The sequence below is a fragment of the Crinia signifera genome, chromosome 7 (assembly GCF_055691185.1).
Source record: "Crinia signifera chromosome 7, ASM5569118v1, whole genome shotgun sequence".
In the NCBI taxonomy this organism is placed as follows: Eukaryota; Metazoa; Chordata; class Amphibia; order Anura; family Myobatrachidae; genus Crinia; species Crinia signifera.
In genome coordinates this window covers 71,697,837-71,717,676 of record NC_139223.1, presented here as the reverse complement: position 1 = coordinate 71,717,676, position 19,840 = coordinate 71,697,837, and the positions used below count along the sequence as shown (strand labels likewise).

The window sequence follows — 19,840 nt, the reverse complement described above, 5'->3', positions numbered from 1 at the left end:
TGCAAGGGTGATAAAGAGAGATAAACATCCAGCCGATCAGCTCCTTACTGACTTTTTTCAAACACAGCCTGTAACATGGCAGTTAGCAGGTGTTTGGCTGGACGTTCATTTCTCTTTATCACCCCCTCCCCCCCTCATTTGGTTCCAGAGATATTGTGGGTAAACCGATTGGTACTCTTTACCTAGAACGGCGCCCGCGATTAGAATCGCGGGCGTCGGGGGTAAAAAATCGCGGGCATCGCGGGTAAATCGCGGGTACATAAAAATCGTGTACCCGCGATCACCGCGATTTTCCCATAGGGAACAATGTTAAAAAGCCTGATTGACCGCGATTTTACTTTCAAATGCCTCAATGCCCGCGATTTTCACATAGGAATCAATGTTAAATGGGCTACAGAGCCCAAATAGTCACAATTAACCCTTAAATGTCACCCCAATTTTTGTACGCCACCCCACGATCCACGCCAACCCGAAGCGTGGCGAGCGCAGCGAGCCCGCGAGGGGCGGCGGTACGCGTCCTCCGACCTTCTCATGCCCTACTATCCACGTCGGCGTGGAGTTGAGAATAGAATAGTGTGGCGAGCGCAGCGAGCCACCGAGCCCGAAGCGTGGCGAGCGCAGCGAGCCCCGCGAGGGGACGCGGATACCTTCACAGTTATACGCGTCCCCTCGCGGGCTTCACAGGTATCCGTGGCGAAAAGCAGACACCTGTGAAGCCCGCGAGGGGACGCGTTTACCTGTGAAGGTATCCGCGTCCCCTCGCGGGGCTCGCTGCGCTCGCCACGCTTCGGGCTCGGTGGCTCGCTACGCTCGCCACACTATTCTATTCTCAACTCCACGCCGACGTGGATAGTAGGGCATGAAAAGGTCGGAGGACGCGTACCGCCGCCCCTCGCGGGCTCGCTGCGCTCGCCACGCTTCGGGTTGGCGTGGATCGTGGGGTGGCGTACAAAAATTGGGGGGACATTTAAGGGTTAATTGTGCCTATTTGGGCTCTGTAGCCCATTTAACATTGATTCCTATGTGAAAATCGCGGGCATTGAGGCATTGAATGCAAAATCGCGGTCAATCAGGCTTTTTAACATTGTTCCCTATGGGAAAATCGCGGTGATCGCGGGCATCGCGTCGCGGCCGTTTATGTACTGCCCGCGATGTCGCGATCACCGCGATGGGCGCCGTTCTAGGTAAAGAGTACCAACCGATTTTTTATTTCTGAAATGTAATTTCATGACTGTTCATGTTCTTTGAGAGCAGATAACACTGGAACCAAACGGCCCAGTGTCACGGGACCAAAATCATTCCAAGCCCACTCAAAATACTCATATATGCCAACTTGTAAGACCACTTGAATCAAATGCTCTGAAAGCTAGTCTGCCTTGTGATTGCCTCTGTGTTTGTGCATGTGTGAGAGAGAGAAAGAGATGTAGTTTCACTCATTGCCAACAGATGACAGTGTTTTGGAGACACACAAATGGACACTACAAATATATATATATAGATGATAGGACAATACAGATAGTATACATAGATTGACACACATGCCTTTTAATAGATTAATGCAGACATTATAGAGATCAACACACATAGATTCCATCTATCCAATGGGACAACATAGACAGTATACAGAGGTCAAAACACGTACATTCTAATGAAACAATAAAGAAAGTATACAGAAAGCAGAGCACACATACAGTACATTCCCATGGAACAATACAGATAGTATGCAGGGAGCAGTACCCACTTTCATTTCAATGAAGCAATACAGCTAATTTACAGTGAGCTGGGAAGGTAGTGGGTAACAAGTTAGCCAATGGTGTAGGGGGCGCAATGGATAAGAGGTGCTCTGCCAAACTGCAGTGTGGAAAAGGGGGTAGTCAGCCCCCGTTAGAATACAAAGAAAACACAGGGGTACTCTGCGCTAAATATCAACAATTCTAAATAAATAACAATGTAGTGCCAATTGGATGAAAGACATATGAAATATTTATTAAAAAAACATAAAAAGTCAAAGATCACCTTGATAAAGCCAGAGACCTGGCAAAACGCGTTGGTGGACCAGAGGAATACCCATATCCAGTTCCCAAACATATTTGCATTCCACTATTTGGATCCGGACCAGACTCCCTTTTTTTTTTGCAGTCCATTTGTGACCACCGGCAACCATCAGGTGCCCCCCATCTGGGGCCTCCATTTGCCCTGAATTAGGATACAGGTGTTACACCAGGAGATTGCTACTCCACAAAAATCTTGTCCCATAACCACTCTGGTGGTTACAAATAAACAGCTTTTCATTTTGGAGACAACATAGGAACGGACCCATCGATGTATTGCTTCTACTTAATATGGTACTGTATGAACTGGACTACACCATTTATTCCTCTTCTTTTTAAATACCCCACCCCCCTCTCCCCCTTCATTTGGGGAAGAAAGGGATCTTTGACTTTTTATGGTTTTTTAATAAATATTTCAGATTTCTTTCATCCAATTGGCACTACATTGTTATTTTTTTAGAATCGTTGATATTTCGCACACTGTACCCCTGTGTGTTCAATTTACAGAGAGCAGCTCACACATAAATTCCAGTGGGACAATAATAGCAGAATTTATTGGTAGCCACTATTGGAAGCTACAATTCAAGTTACTACAGTATATTACTGTCAGGTCAAACATTATTATTTCAGTTATCATTTGGTCACTAAAAAGCCCTTTGCCATTTTCTATGTAGAGAGAAGGGATAGATTCATCATTATAGCAGGTTATACAGATACATAAGGCGTAGCTATAGAAAAAACGCACATTGAAGGCATGGTATCCCACAGACCTACTAATCTGCATAGCCAAGCTGTATGTACCACACAACCAATCAGCTGCTGTGTAAAGACATCACACTGAACTATCTAAAACATAAAATTACCATTTTTTAGATATGGCAAAAGTCTACTATAGTTATGTTTTGCTGCTCAGTATTTAGCAATAATGGTATGTGGGCCTGAGTATTCTATATATTGGTCTGACCTGCTGTATTACTGATATAAGTACATATGAGAGAGATGAATTGTCACACAAAGGAGGTTATTCCAGTTGACTCATAAGGCTGTGAAACCCCCTTCCCCCTCCCCGCATGCCACCATCCGCAGGCATGCAAATTTAAAAAAAATATTGCATAAAACATCCATTTGCAGCCTCTGTGGTCACCCTGTGTGGGAAGCGGGCAGTTCACATCCGCTGACTTCAGCTGCCCGCCCCCCGCACCCCCGTCAACGGGGAATTACCATTAGAACACCCAGTGCTGGTTGGTCCCAAGGGTTGAATCCCCCGGCCCGACGCCCCATGCCGCCCACCCGCACTGTTGTGTGTGAGTGACCAGCAAATAATCTATTCGCCGTGGCTGCATATGCGCAGGGGAGCATGTCAATCAGAATAGGACCAAAAGATCATTCATCTCTATGGTGCAATGAACACACCTGTCCAATGGACGAAGGAACACTCACTAAGCAAAGCTTGTGCTTGAATATCTCTGCACCTGTACTGACATTTGCTAACATGGCTTTTTTCCCATATAGATGAATGATATTTATGTAATCTTCCCTCTATGCACCTATCAAAACCAGAATGAAAGAGAGACAAATTTAATGAGCTGCAATGTCAATCATTAATTTGTTGTCAGGCAGATGCACAGAAACAAGTCTCTAATAATGCATTACATAATGTGTGTCTTATTTCCTAGAAGTAGCCAGTGAAGACAATGCACTCAAAGAAGGATGATTATCAAACAAGAGAACCACTGGATGTAATAAGATGTGACATGCAGCACTAATCTTCAGCTGGATATGATTTCATTGTCCTTGAATGACCAATTCAAATTCTTCACCCAACAAAAAATACTGTAATCTAAAGACACATCTTAATGAAATAAAAGATGTGAAGTCTAATAATGCATTTCAGAAGATGCATTTATGCTCTACTGTCAACAGTGAAGAAAACCACCTCAATTAACCAATGAGAGAAGCAGGTGCTTTACTGCGGTCAGATGGATGATTTGTTATTCTCCTAAAGCATTGTAGAATTAAAGAGTTACAATCATAATTTTAAAATTGTAATTAGAGTTGACAGTTTCATTAAACAGTGAATTAATGCTGTTGACAAAACACAGACTGAGATTAGAAAGGAACACCTGAGGTTTTATATAAATCCAATAAGGCTATTCACATATTTTACAAAGTGGTTTACAATAGGAAATTAGGCTGTTCTCTCCTTTCCCAGTATGTTCCGTGACTAATAAGTTGTAAAAATTCAGTTACTGCCGGGAAACCAAGCACGGTATAGCACAAGATTGTTCCTACCGTTAATGGCCTTATAAATGATTATCTATAAAGATTGGAAATTTAAGATATCAGCAGGTGTGTGGCAGAAACACTATACAACTCAAGAAGAAACAATAAACTCAATCACATAAATCAGTTTTCAAATGTTTAACTATAAAACAAATCTAATAGAGAAAAGAAAGAAACTATCCAATTTAATGTTTTATATTTTGATGATGATTATCATTATTATAATTATTATTATTAATAATAATTTTATTATTATCATTATTATTATTTGCACTGTAGCACGCTTCAGGAAATCAGGGTAATGAACTTGCTGAAGCAATGAGGGTCAGTACTCATAGAAGCTTGCAGAATATTGTTTTGGTGTAAGGTCAAATAAATCAGATGCCCCTTTGCCTTGAGACTTGGGGCAGCAAGATTGGGTGCGGCTAGGCCATACATTTCTCTACGTAAATCATGAAAACCTCAATAGATTTATATCTCTTCCAGACATAATTGTCAGTTAAATGTAATTATTGTAACTAAAAACACATACATGGATGAAGATCTCTTTGGGAACTGCCCCATCTTCCATTAGTATAGGAATGCACTTTATTGCTAGCACTGCTGTTCAGTTCCAACCAAGCTACCTACAGTACATAGGATATATTCTACACACACAAACACACCCTTCTTTGTTGGAGGTGTCAGGAGTATGGCTCTTTTTTCCACATTGAATAATATTGCCTGATCCACAAAAATGTTGATTGGGGCGTTCTCTCATAATATTTTTACTTACTGTGTCTATATCTTCCAAAATATGTACACCACCGCCTCCTATTTCCCAGTTTGTTTATACAACTCACCATCCCTGTGTACTCCACATCCCATTTGCCTCATCACTCCTGTGTGCTTTGCAGCATCACTTTAGTGCAGCGGTTCTCAAACTGTGGGTCCTGACCACAAAGTGGGTCCCAACCTTCTCATCATGGGGTCGCGACTCCATGTTGCTGACCATCAGGCTGTTGACTTTTCTAATCTCAGTCAGTGATTAAAGGTGTCTGAAATATCTGTTGGATTGTCTGTTACTCCTCCCATCATTTTGTGCCTCCACAATGCTGCCATGTATGTGCCGTCTGCTGACTACACATGTGATGTGATGACCTTCTGCAGTAACTTGCTGGGGTCCTGTCATTATTTTTATTGTCGGATGGGGTCCCAGAGCGAAATAGTTTAAGGACCCCTGTTTTAGTGCACCGGGGGGTCATGCAGAAGCCCAATGGCTGGAAGCGCTCACAGACATAGGGGAACTGCAGTGACCCCCTTGATGACACTATCTGAAGATAGTGATATTATCACAGGGCTCATTGCAGTGGGGTTTTTTTTTACATTTTTCTTTTCTGTAAATTCCTCCAGATCGCATTTCCCATTACAAGCATGGTAACATTGATCTGATTACAGAATATATGTGAATTTAAAAAAGGGTTTGAAGCAGTTTTTCATGAAAAATTAATTTACTATATTTTAGTAAAATAAACACCCATTTTCACTTTATATTAGTAAAAATAATGTTGATAAATATTATAGGCCACTTAGAATATTTTTGGCCATGTTTGTCCATCTAACATATCAATATGAGCCTCATCACATATGGTCCCTGTCATCCCTAATACTAACGCATTATATATATTTATCAAAGACTTACCTATAATCATGCCTACTCTGATATGTAGACTGAAATGCAAGGACCTGTGATAATTAACCTGTACATTAATTGGCAGTGGTAGTATTTACAGTGTGTCCTATAGAAATACTATAGCTTTGGTGACCTGACACTACTGTACCTCATGTTAATGATGCTGCATTATTATATAAAAAAAAGTAGAAGCCACAGTTAGATTAAGAGCCACAAATAGACCAATGGGTATGTTGTTTATTATTTAGTGAAAAACCCTAAGTTCATATCAATTAAGGCCATCTGCTGCCACCAAAGAAATTTCCTTTTTCTCTCTCGAAAGCTTCCACAAAGCATGGGAGAGTCTGGTTAATAAGAATTGGCGCAATACATATGTCATTTACCATATCAGGATGGCACTAGCAGAGAATACTCATATAATTGTTTTTTTATACCTTTTACTACTCTGAATTCCAGCAAATACATTTTATTTTCTTAATTTTCTTTCTTTTTCTTTTTCTGGGAAGTGGAAGCACAACCATGGGTTATACTTATGTTCACCAACGTGGAGGTTTACTAGTAAATTGCTTAGATAAAAGATTTCCTATAGCAGCACTAGAAAATCTTTATCTCAGGACAATCCTATTATTATGTTTAATAATAATAATAATAATAATAATAAAGTGTTTTAAGATTATACAGAGTCTTCCAATAATAAAGGGTAATAATATGAGGTTCATGTCAAACTGGTATGGGAAGATTTGGGACTCAAATGTATTACTTCTTGAAGTAAACTTCATACATCTGCTGTGTCTACTGGAATAAATATATTGCTTTACTACAAATATTTAGCTAAACACAATGTAAATCATTGTACTTCTCTGGAATCAGTAATAATGAAGGTTGGAAATCAAGTTAATTATAATAATCATATATGTAAGATACTCCAGGTGCCATAAGTCCAAGAAACAGCTATTAGGATATGCTAATGTATGATGGGTTCTATTCCTACTGTCATCCTTTCTCATAGAACCTCTCCATTGGCTTACCTTCACTTTGCAGTTGTATGTCATTCTCATGAGCAATTCAGGAGAAATGTCTCCCTCCTGGAACTTATTAAAACCTTTGATACATTTGAAAGTTTCTATCATGCCCCCACCCCCTTTCCCTTCTCTGCACTCACTATACTATACATAATGAGATTGTTTAGAAAGAAATTGACCTTGTCATACAGAAAGAAATTGACATTGTCATACATATGTAGCCACACTCCACATCATAGCATGGATAGCGCAACATGTGTCCCCATAAGTGAGATGTAGGCCTGCATATGAGCACTTCATTAATTTGTATGGGCAGTCACCGGGCTTATGCAGTGAATAATATAGCATGCCGCAATGAGTATGAAATTGCAGCAATGATAAGCATGACAACATCTATAATTCTAGCTCTATTTATGGACTAACAGTAAAATGCAAAATTGAAGTGTACAAGGGCATAATGCAGAGTTGGGTGCAAAGCAAAAAAGAATAGTAAGTAACTTTGTTTCTGCAGGTACGGCAATTTTAATATGCAGAGATTAGAGATTTAGATTTTAGAAAGAGGTGTGTCCAAACTCAAATCTAAACTCAGTTCATATTCATCCTCAATCTCTAAAAAGAACAAAGGAAAACAACTAGCAAGTTCAGTAATAATTAAAATCTTAATTATCTTAAAATGCATTTTTATATCTTGTAGATTCTCAAGACAACATGTAAATTGCTCAGTTCAATTATAAAACACATGCATGAAAAGGATTTTAAACTAGCAATAATGGCTTAGAACAATCCCGACAGAAGCTGAATATGGCACAGCTGTTCTTTAAAAAAATGTTCTTAATATAAAAATATATAGAAATATGTTCAATATCATCAACTCTTCTATGAGGTTAAGAAATTTACATAAATTCACATGGTATCTTAGAAAGGGGCCTCTAAATATTGAATGGGAATAGATTCTAGGTACACGATACTTTAAAATGATGAAAACTTAGATAATTAGATAAATGGATTAATAGAATTGCAGAAATAAATATATTTTTGTTTTTCCAGTATTTTAAAATATAGTGAAAATTGTCAAGAACATTAAAGTAACTTGGAAGGCTCAAAATGATGGATGAAGTCCAAAAAATATTGAAAGCGATAAGTACAATGCTCAAATGATATGGCACACATACAAAGGTGCATGTTTATTGAGGGAAAAAATGGTATTTACTGTAGGATAAACACATTTCAAATGCAACTTCTAAAATGACCAATAGGTGTCATTGTAGAGAGACACCAAAGCAACCATTTACTATACTGTACATGATCCAATACTGAAGAGAAGTTCAAAGTCGAAAGGAAAAATCAGGAATAAAAATTGGTTCAAAATTGTCATGTGAGGATGATGAGAACATGAAAATAAGAACAAGGTTCAATACATATTTTGTTCTATTTTCTCTCAAAAGCTACAGAATGCCAAGGACAAAATTCTCTCCAGTCATCAGATATTCAACAACCAACAAAACTGACTTTGTGCTGATTAGAAGGCCCATATTGTACATCATAGAAAGTAAATATAGTCTTCATACACATAGAAATACAAAGCAGAATCATTAAATGTAAAAAAAAAACTCTTCTTGGTGCCTAGACCTAACCCCTGCTCCCCATAGCTTAACCCTAACCTTCCACTCCCCCCAGCCTAAAATTTTATCCGATATTATGACATTGGCATCCGATCTATACTGAGGTCTGGCACAGGGGTTTGGACGGCAGACGGGATGCTGGTGTCGGTATGAACGCCTGCATCCTGACTGCCAGGAAGTCTACCGCATCCTGTAAATACTATACAGCAGAATCATTACATGTAAAAAATAACAATTACAAATAAAAATGAGACCAGAGACGTGAGACTGATATTAAAAAGTAAATAATCTATTCTCAGGTAAGGAAAAACAGCAGGGGTAACTGAAGAGATTCTTAAATGTACAAATGCCAAATATGTAATTTTTTTTCACTGTGAGTTAACAGAAAATTAGCATATTGTACTGTATTGCTCTTGAGGGGTTTGAACTATTTAATTAACCCCAGACCAAACATAGTAAATATTCAAGTTGAACTGCATGCATTTGATAAATGTACAACTAATCAATTTTCTAAATGGAAGGCTAAAGACAATATTACAGTTTTGACTAGTAACCTGTCTGAATACGCAGATTATTATTCAAATATTTACAACCTGGTGCTATAATGATAATACTGTATAAAGAACACATTTAATCTCCTGGGGTGCCGGATGACTTGCCGACAGTCAGGATTCCGACGATCAGTACTCCGACGGCGGAATCCCGACTGACAGGGGCTATTCTCCCTCTTTGGGGTCCACGACCCCATAGAGGAAGAAAATAACCTGTGGCAAGCGAAGCGAGCCACCGAGCATGCAAGGGGCTTGTTTGCGCTCACCCCCCCTGTCGGGACACCTGCAGCTTTTTTCTCTGAAAACACATGGATTGGCAAGTAATTTGCTAATCCATGTGTTTTTTGTCCATGCTGAATTTTTTGCTTAAGTGAAAAATCGGCACTTTACCTGAACAGGTCGATTCAAAATTTGACCTAAAAATAATGAAATGTGCTGATTTCTTGCCCAGTCGTATCTTATTGCTTAGTTGTGATATATTTTTCAATAGGGAAGATAATTTGGAATTTTGTTTAAGGTTTATTATTGACACTTTTAATAATATGGGAAAAAAGTAACGTATGATTTATGAAGTTTTCTAACTATTTGAAAGATAATCAGCTCAACTTTGTATCTGGTTAGAGTAAGGTAGGGAAGCGTTTTAACTATGTATATTAATGAGGATAATCAAATCTCTGCTAAAATATCATAAGGCTTTGAATGTTAATTGTTATTTGGTGATTGTGAGTAATTAATGCTACAAATATCTCATTAAAATCCCAAAAAGCTATTTATATAGAGCCCACAGGAATAACTCCAATATATTACGTTTTGAAGCCACAATCTCAATTGTTCAAAATCACACACAAAGGATAGTGAATAAATATAAAGAAAATATAATGAAACAATAGGCTTTAATCACAAAACGATATAATATGGAATAATCAATTTGGTCCAAGTTGTAATGGCATTGGGAGGATTATGAACAAATAGTGGGCAACATTATTGAGTGACCCAATACTAAAGACAAAATAGCACACAGAATATCAAAGAAAATAAGAAAATAATTAATATTTTGCTAGGCAACCAGAGGGGAATTCAAATCTGTTAATTAGAGCAATTAACCAATTAGTAATTACAATCAGCGTCTAAATAGGAGACAGGTTCAAGATAGGTATTCATGAAAAGGGAGAGAAAAGATGCAGGCAAGCATCTTTGTCTAGAAGAGAGCCCCTCTTTAAAAACTTGAGATGGAGCAAATCAAAAAGCTTATTTGCCAAAAAGTAGCACAGAACATGTAATTAGAAGGAACTCTAAAGCAAACTGAATTCCAGTGAGACAAAAAATTTTGGTAGGGACCATGATTCTTTCAAGAGTACAGAGCTGTTGGCCTTCACCATCTGGAAAAGTTTTCTTCTTGCTAGACTAAGAAATGGGTTTGTCAAGAGACATCTTGCCAGCTACAGTAAGAGCAACATCTTACATTAGCCATTAGCCACTTAAAGGCGTTTATTATCCCCTTGTGTATAACATGAAGACATAGGGGGAACCCACACCTGCTCTTGAGATTGTGTTTTCACAGCTACATAAAGGGCTTTAGTAAGATAAGCATGCACTTGAAAGGTTAAACAGGAGATTGGGTCAAACACTATTACAGTAAATTGCTTGAGAGACTACAATATCTTTTAGATTTTACACAGGAAAATATTACTTTCTTACCTACAGTGGACACCCATAATTTCAACTCTGGATAAAGTTGCAGTTCCGGGTTAATAAGCACCAGCAACTGGGAGATTTGGGACTAACCACTCTGTGTCAAGCTGTAAGGTACTGTTCTATTTATTGTCTGGCCAGACATATTATCTGGACATGTTTAAACTGTTATCTAACCACATACCATACTATTGGGACTAATCATTTCATTATTTCCGTCTGCGCATGGTCTGAAAAGTGACCAAAGATCTAAACAACAGCTTATAGTCTTATACCTGTTGTCGCAGGACTTCATCTTAACAAATAACTAATATGGATACATCAAGTTGATTCTCCGCTTGCTTATGATAACTTTAACAAGTAACATTGTTTACTAACTTCGCTTAAAGCAGTACTAACCTTTCATAATTCGATGGAGCCATTTGGTTTAATTAGTATTCTGTGTTCAGTTTTATTTATTTTTATTTTATTTTTTAATTGTACTACTAAGGCCTATTTTTGACAATATGCATGTATTGTACTTTCCAGTTATCCAGATTCTAAATTGATAATTAATGTTTTTTATTGTTTAACAAACTTTAACCTATGTGCAGTTTTGGTTTGTTATGTTTGATTCTTAACTTTTTTCTCTGAGGAGTCTGAGCAACCCCTCACAAAACAGCAGCAGTTGGTTAAAGTAAAGACTGAGTAAAACTGTTTAATTTTTGGTCCAGTACTTAAACTGTGTTAATTACTAAATTTGCCAACCAGACAGCGCCGGACAGATTTTCTTTTTCAGCTAAGCATGCACTTGAAAGGTTAAACGGGAGATTGGTTCAAACACTATTACAGTACATTGCTTACATACATTATTAATTGCCTTTACTGGACACACTGGACTGTTGGACTGTACACCTGAAGACAAGTCTCTGCAATTTACATGGTTCCTTCAACATATTGGCCATACAAAAGAACTAATCCAAATAAGTTGCTTGCTTCAAACCAGTTTCAGCTATATTTGCTTTTTATCTTCATGAGTTATGTGGATTTTTGTGTGGGTATGTATACATTTTTGGTGAAGCAGGACCATATTGAGACCTGTATGCCACATCCACACAGATGTGTCCACATGTATCTATTCTCCATGTACTACAAGTTACACATAATGTGTGAGCTCTGTGTGACTCAATAGCGTGTCTTTGCTTGCATCTTTTTTACATTACAGTGTATCTTATTCACAAAATAGTGCGAATAGGATGTACAGTACAAGCAGTTGCTGATATTATATGTGGCATACCTCAAGCAGTGACCCATCCCATAGTGAACATACTTACTTGATCCTCTTAGCAGAATGTCAGTAGCTTGAAAGTGCAAGATGACACAAACACATAGTGGCAACCCAAAGGTTCCCCTACAAAAATCATACAAAGATAAAGGGTACCCTACTGTGAGTAATAAGGTAGTATGGGTTTTTTTTTTTTGATCATCAGATTTAACAGAAAAGTTAGACGAGCTGAATGTAATCCTCAAACCTTAAAACATATGTGTTAAACACGTATTTCTATCAGGGAAAGCTCGTCATGCAAATGCTTGCAATTTTGTGATAGCACTTCCAAGTGAATTTACATCTTGCCATGGTTACAGTACATTTACTTTTCTTGGCTTATATTATCTAAAAGAGCATTTACGTCACATCTGTTGCAATTTTAGGGCATGCAGTCTTACTGTTTAAATTAGGTAACAGTTTCAAAAACCGAGAATCATATTTGAATATGCTAAATTGTGTCCTGAAATGACCATTATCTTGCTCAATTATTATCCTCTCTCAACAAGAAGTAATATATCAGAATCTCACATACAGTATGTGTAGTACTTAAAATATTATATCTGGAGTGCATTTATTTTTTTATATATATATATATATATATATATATATATATATTATATATATATATATATATATATATAAGTGCTTAAGGTCTATTAAGATGTGTGTGTTTGTGTAGGCGTGTGTGTGTGTTTTCTAGGAATTTGTAATATGTTTATTTTCAGAATAATACGCCCATGAGCATATCCCAAACTTACTTGGTGCTAAGAAACTGAGTGGGAAATTTACTAAGATGGGAAGTCTATTTTACATGGGATGTTGCTATGGGCAACCAATCGTCTTATTTATTTAGTAGATAATAGATAGTATCTGATTGGTTGCGGTTGCCCATAACAACATCCCAAGTGAAATAGATCTCCCATCTGAAGTAAAGCTAATTTGCTTTAAAAAAAGTGGCATAATAATGAACAACATTTTAGTTACATTTTTGTTATCTCTATGAACTGCCTTTACATCTCAGTTCATACTATGTGAAGTGTGCCATACCTCCCAACTGTCCGGCTTTCTGCAGGGAACGTCACATTTTTTGGGGACGTTTTTCACATCCTGTCTGGGGCCAGCAGTGTCCCACAGCAGGGGGGAGGCAGGTGGGAGTCCCTGTACAACCTGTCGGGCAGCTGTTAATAGACGCGGAGGGGCTAGGGGCATGGCCAGCAGCTCATGAAACTGATGGCCATGCCCCCACAGCAGAAAAACAGGGGCGTGGCCTCTCTGGAGTGATGTAATTTGAATGCCACACCCCCTTGTCACTAGGCCACACACCCAAATTTCAGGGGGGTTTGAAAGTTGGGAGGTATGAGTTTGCAACTATTAAGACTTTCTTAAATAAAATCAACCAATATACTGAGCATAAATTATACATTTCAATATCCTGCTTAGTCATTTAATAAGTACTGCTTGTATGGCATCACAAGTGGTAAATAGCACATTAGAACATACATAAATAGGAACAGTATAAACACATACACACAAAAAACGAAGTACAAAACAATTGCAGAACAAGGACAAGCTTTATAAACATTGTTGCATCAGACCCAAATGAGGTGGCCAAACCCAAAGGTTTGGTACTGTTAATAGTAAGGAGATGATGGTATACAGTAAGTGAAGGAAATAAAGCACAGCAGGGAAGAGGGCTTTGTTTATGAGAACAGACAATCTAATTCAAATTCCTAAACTTTTTGTCCCTCCTGGGATGGGTTATGTTGGGAGATATGTAATCAATGATGACAGTTAGGCACAACATACTTAATGTAATATTTTATTTGAAGAACTTTTCTCCTTAGGGTGCAGTGATTTAAATGCTGATGCTTTAGGGTGCCATGAATGAAGAAGGTTTGGGTACCACTGCTGAAGACTAATTTACCCATACAGTAGATCAAACATCTATATCAGGCATTGATAAAAGCCCGACATAAGAAACAATAAACACACCATGACCCGGAGCCATAGAAAATACGCACATGACTCCCCTGAGTAATAGGTAAACTATGCCCTATGCATGCATGAGGGTAACAAGAGTTTAGCATTTAATAAAGTGATCCACTTTGTAAATCTGCAGTCGTTAACAATTAAAGACAGGCAATTTAAATTCAAATTAATAATTTAAAAATAATACTTGTCATGTAACATTTAATGAGTAAAGTTCTTACTAGATACAACAAAGGCATTGGATGTTTAATATGAAAGCTTGTCATCATGCCCTTGTGATAATAGCTGACAGATTACTTTGATGAGAAATGATAACAAATTCAGCATCACAATGTGGTACTTCCAGAGCACTTAAGGTGACATTTGCTTCTGAAGAGAATCCGTAAGATTCTTCCTTAATATTCCATTAACTGTAGCTTTTGCAAATATGACAGCAATAAGCAAATATTAATGTATAGATGAAGCTAAACTCTCTTCTGCAGACTACATAGCTCTGCGGCATTAGACATTCTGTATAACAAATCATCTAGAAAAAAAGAAAACAGATAAGGTGCAGACCTGATTTTGATAGTAGAGAGGGCCCTGCTTGTTAGAGCTTACATGTAGCAATTGTTTCTTACATACCAACATACAAGGACAGATTAGCATAGGGATGATGACGTTGTACTCCAAGGTCGCTGAAGAAAATGGGATTGGTTTGATCCAAGGGCCAACCTGCTGTATGAAATGAGTGTTTTAATTACTCAGGTTTGGCTTCATGGCGTTACAATCATAACATCTTGTCACAAAGAAGCAATGACAACAGACAGGGAGGTCAAATATACAAAAAGAGACAAAGCTAACTACAGGTTATCTAACAGGTACTGTACATGCATTGCAAAGCAAAGAGCATAGGATATCCATATCAATAAATCTAAAACAGTCCATAGGAGAAACTATCTGAACTGGTCATTTATACAGATAATTAATACAGTAAAAGGAAAAGTCTGTTAGGTACTAATCACATAGTGTTCATTCTAGCACCGCCATCTTTGAAAACTCATGCCGTTCCTGTTGTCTGCCTGGGGTGTCGCTTTCTGGTGTGGTGTTTCTAGCACAGGTCTGGTTTGCATATCAGTGCTGACATACACACGACACTGTGCTAAAAGAACTACAGCAGACAGCGACACTCCAGGCAGGCAAGAGGAACTGCATGGGTTTTCAAAGATGGTGGGTGCTAGAATGAACACTACTGTATATCACATATACAGAAGCACTATATATTGAAGGTTGTTAAAAAAACATATTCTTATATCCCATATCATTAACGTCTCTGGAGTAAATTTACTAAATTGGGAATTCTATTAAAGTTGAGATGTTGCTATGGGCAACAAATCTGATTCTACTTCTAATTTAATATAACACCTTCTAGAAGATAATAGATAGAATCTAATTGGTTGCTATGGGCAACATCCCATCTTCAATTATACCCACCTTAGTAAATGTACCCCTCTGTCTCCCAAACAAACTAAAACATCCCAGACACACAATAAAGGTTTCGGAACACTGCTAGCTGTTATCATATTCTGTCCTTACTAGCAAGATTGTAACATATTTTGGAAATTTGTAACATTGGTGTTGTTTAGGGCGAGATGTACTAAGCCTTGAAAAGTAATAAAATGGAGAGTAATAAACCATCAGCCGATCAGCTCCTACCTGCCATTTTTCAAACCCAGCCTGTGACATGGCAGGTAGGAGCTGATTGGTTGGTGGTTTATCACTCTCTATTTTAACATTTTTTTAAGCTTAATACATCTGGCCCTTAAACACAAAAGAATATAACATGTAATAGGAACAGAATATAGTTGTAATGTCTCAAAGTTCTTGTTGATTAATGACTTACATGTTCCTGATGTGTGGTCTTATGTAAAGAGAGACCAACAACCCTTTATATGGTTTCAAAATAAGTCTCTGACTTCTAATATCAATATTATTTACATTGGGGTTAATTATTCAATACATACTGGATTTACTTTTGATAATAGGGCTCACAAAGTTTCTAACAGCCTCTGTATTTTCCAGATTTCACTATGATGAGCAAGTTAGATTAGTCACTTAATATAATTATACTAATGATCCCAAATAATACTTTCAAATCACTCACCATAAGGGCCAGATGTACTAAACTGGAAATGTGCTAAAATGGAGAGTGATAAACCACCAGCCAATCAGCTCCTTGCTGCCATGTCACAGGCTGTGTTTGATAAACCAACAACCAATCAGCTCATCATTTTTCACTCTCCATTTTATCACTTTTAAATCTTAGTACATGTGGCCCTAAGTAGCTTGTGTCCAGAAAAGGAGGGTAATCTTAATAAGCTATTGCCCATCAATCTATACAGTATGTCAATTAACACCATCCAAGTGCCATCGAATGGGTAAAACACATCATCTATTTTAACAAGAAAGCTTTAAATCAAGCATCTTTCCGACACAAAATAAGCCTTATTTTATTCATGTAGAATATACATTTTATGTTTATTTTCCTCTAAATGTATTAATTAACCAATCACATTAGTAATATACAAAAGACTGCAAATTACATCAATCAAATGTTTAAAAATATCATTTTAGGCAATTACAATAAAAGTTACTGAGACATAAAACTTACCTGAGCAACAGTTACCATGGAAGCATAGAAACTTTTTAAAATAACTTTGAAAATGTCTGATATTTCAAAAATATCATCTTTAAAACTTAATGAGTATATTGCATTGTTATTTAGTAATATCATCCATTATTATATGTTTTATATTTTAAATCTCACACTAATCATCAAATACTTAATGTTCTAAGAATAATTAAACAATATGAAACAGAATACTCTGATGATTCATAATATAATCTACCTTTAGAGTATCATCAAAATTAATAAATGTAAAATGAAGAAACAAAAAATAATCAAATAATCAAAAGAAAAAGAAAAATAGAGAAAACTAATTTATGTTCTGTCCCAGAAGAGAAAACTTCTACAGATAATTTCATTTATTAAAGATCTTGAAAATGGGTTGCCACTATAATGTCCAACATAGACTGCATCAAGTTAGCAAAAACACTAAATTGAATCAATTACAGGATAGACAGATAGATAAATAGGTGCCGATTTATGTTTTTGCTGGTGGGTGCTCAAGCCAAAAATATAGAAGAGTGGCTTCATGGGGAAGGGGTGTGGCCACAAAATAATATCAATTTATATTACGGAGCACAGTTGTCTCTAATATTCAAATTAGGGCAACTGAGTTCCACATACATAAATGCCCCCGCAGTGCAGGTACATAAATGCCCCCACAGTGCAGGTACATAAATGCCCTTATAATGCAGGTACACAAATGCCCCTACAGTGCAGGTACATAAATGCCCTCATAATATAGGTACATAAATGCCCCCACAGTGCAGGTACATAAGTGCCCCCACAGTGCAGGTACTCCGCGGACAGAATACACTCTTCCTGGCATACTGTTTCCCAGGTGGCCACAAACTAGCAAGTTAATATGGCGGCCCAGATAGATAGAGATCCAGTATTACAGATGAATCCAGTGAGTGCCCCATATAAGAATACTTTTTTCTTTCCCTCTGTTCTTAAATATTACATTTATTCCTGGCTGCCCCACCTGCAATATATTTACAGATAGTCTTAACTGGAACTCTGGATTATTTGGATTAGAAATGGATGATTGTTCAAATTTATAGCATAGGTTCTTTGCCGACATATTTAAAAAATGTTTTCATATTTGAAATACCTCTGGCGCTACACAGATTTGTCTGGGAAGAAACGCCTGAATTATCCAGCAGACTTTGCCTTGCACTGAAGCATCTGGTACAGTGTTGCATATAATTTTGTAGAGCATGTATTTCTTACTACATTAGCAATATAGATTACAAATGTACTATAGAAGTGGTAATCAAGGCAGTATTGACCACAAGTGCTGAAATATTTGTTGTTCATTCTTTTACTAGATATCTAACCTAAACTTAATACATATAACATTGTAGACATATCCAAAAGAAATTAAACTCACTAATAAGGACATATGTAGTACCGGCTAGCAGCAGCGGCACTTACCTGGATGTAAAAGAGGGGCTACCTCTGGCTGCACTGTCGCTGACCATATCAGTGGGTTTCCACCACCAGCTATGGTCCTGGCACCTGTACAACTTGGTTAACAGGAAGTAGCAGTGACGGTACTGCGCCTGCGTAAAAACCACGAGTGAAGCCCATATAAGATGGCTTGGGCTGCACAGAACAGAGGGAGTGGTGTCCTATTGCTTATCACAGTCTGGAATAGAATTTCCAGAATGGAGGAAACATCTCCCAATGGAATTGCCTTTACTTCTGGGGACTGGCAGGTTGAACTTCCAATAGGAAGTTACAGTGAGCCAGTGCATTCTCATGGAGTATGCTCCGGCTTCACTAGGGCTGAGCAAGTTGGTGGATTTTACTGAGGGCTGCAGTTCTGCCTCACATAGGCAATATCCACCACTGCTGGCAAGTATTGTGCTTAGTATATGCCATTAATATGCACAACAGTCACATGCACACTTACTTGTACCTTAAATTCTGCAGAGGAAGGTAGTTTATATACAGTAAAAATCACATGTATATAAGTAAAACATGTAATAACATATAAGACCATGTTATTATAACAAATCAGATAAGTGCAATTGCAAGTAGCACATATACTGGTATAAAATAGTAAGTAACATTTAAGGGGATTAGTATCCCGGCGGTCGGAATCCCAGCGTTCAAAATCCTGACGCCGGAATCCCGACCGCCGGAATCCCGACAAGGGGGGGGGAGGGGGGGGCATGTGGACACCCATAGAGGGAGAAAGTTTCGGGATTTCAGCTGTCGGGATTGTAACTGAATCCCACATTTAAGTTAGATCATGGTACCAAGAAGGGGAAGCAGAGATAGTGGTCAATGATTGGATCTATCAGGGAATGGGATGGGCATTAGGAATTGCATAGCTTGACTAACATCTGAGAAGTCCTGGAGGCAGACGTGATAAGTTGTAAAGAGTGGAGAGGAGAGGCATAGGTTGGGTGTGGATCAGAGAGCTATGGATAGGTTGTATATACAAATCTCAAATGGGCAAAACCATGTGCAGAGAAAGTTAGATTTGGGTGGGGTGTGTTCAAATTGCAATCTAAATTGCAGTGTAAAAATAAAGCAACCAGTACTTACCCTGCACAGAAACAAAATAACTCACCCGATTGTAACTCTATGTGCACATTACATCTGCCCCACCTGCAGTGCACATAGTTTTGTTTATTTGAGAAAGATTTAGCATTCCCATTCAACTCTGAATCAGGCCCTGTATGTGAGAATGTGGAGGTTGAATGGAATTCTGGAGGGAATAAGGAACCAGTACGGTTATTTGCAGACTGGCATGGTGTGTTAGGAGCAATTACAGGGTAAGATTAGCCTTGCAGATGCATTCATGATGTATTCCAAGTAAGATCAAGTCCTGCGATGAAGAATATATATGAATGGAATAATATGATTATAAAGGGATCCTATAAGATCAGATACTGGTTGTGGGTCGCGGTATCAATATACTGTATGCCCTATGCTGCTACAGTATCAGTTCTTTATGACATATTTAACCCTCT

General features: G+C 37.9%; 1 protein-coding gene across 3 annotated transcripts in view; it reads right to left on the bottom strand.

Annotated features, from left to right (window-relative positions):
• The window catches only part of SHISA9 (shisa family member 9), a 384,122-nt gene that overhangs the window by 151,891 nt on the left and 212,391 nt on the right, over positions 1-19,840 (bottom strand). Inside the window, exon 3 of one of the 3 annotated variants that reach the window (XM_083153318.1) lies at positions 14,813-14,905. The exons of 1 other annotated variant lie outside the window; for it this stretch is intronic. In XM_083153318.1, the coding sequence (XP_083009444.1) occupies positions 14,813-14,905 (93 nt within the window). The remainder of the gene's footprint in view (positions 1-14,812; positions 14,906-19,840) is intronic. One more of the 3 variants, XM_083153319.1, reaches the window with a different exon arrangement.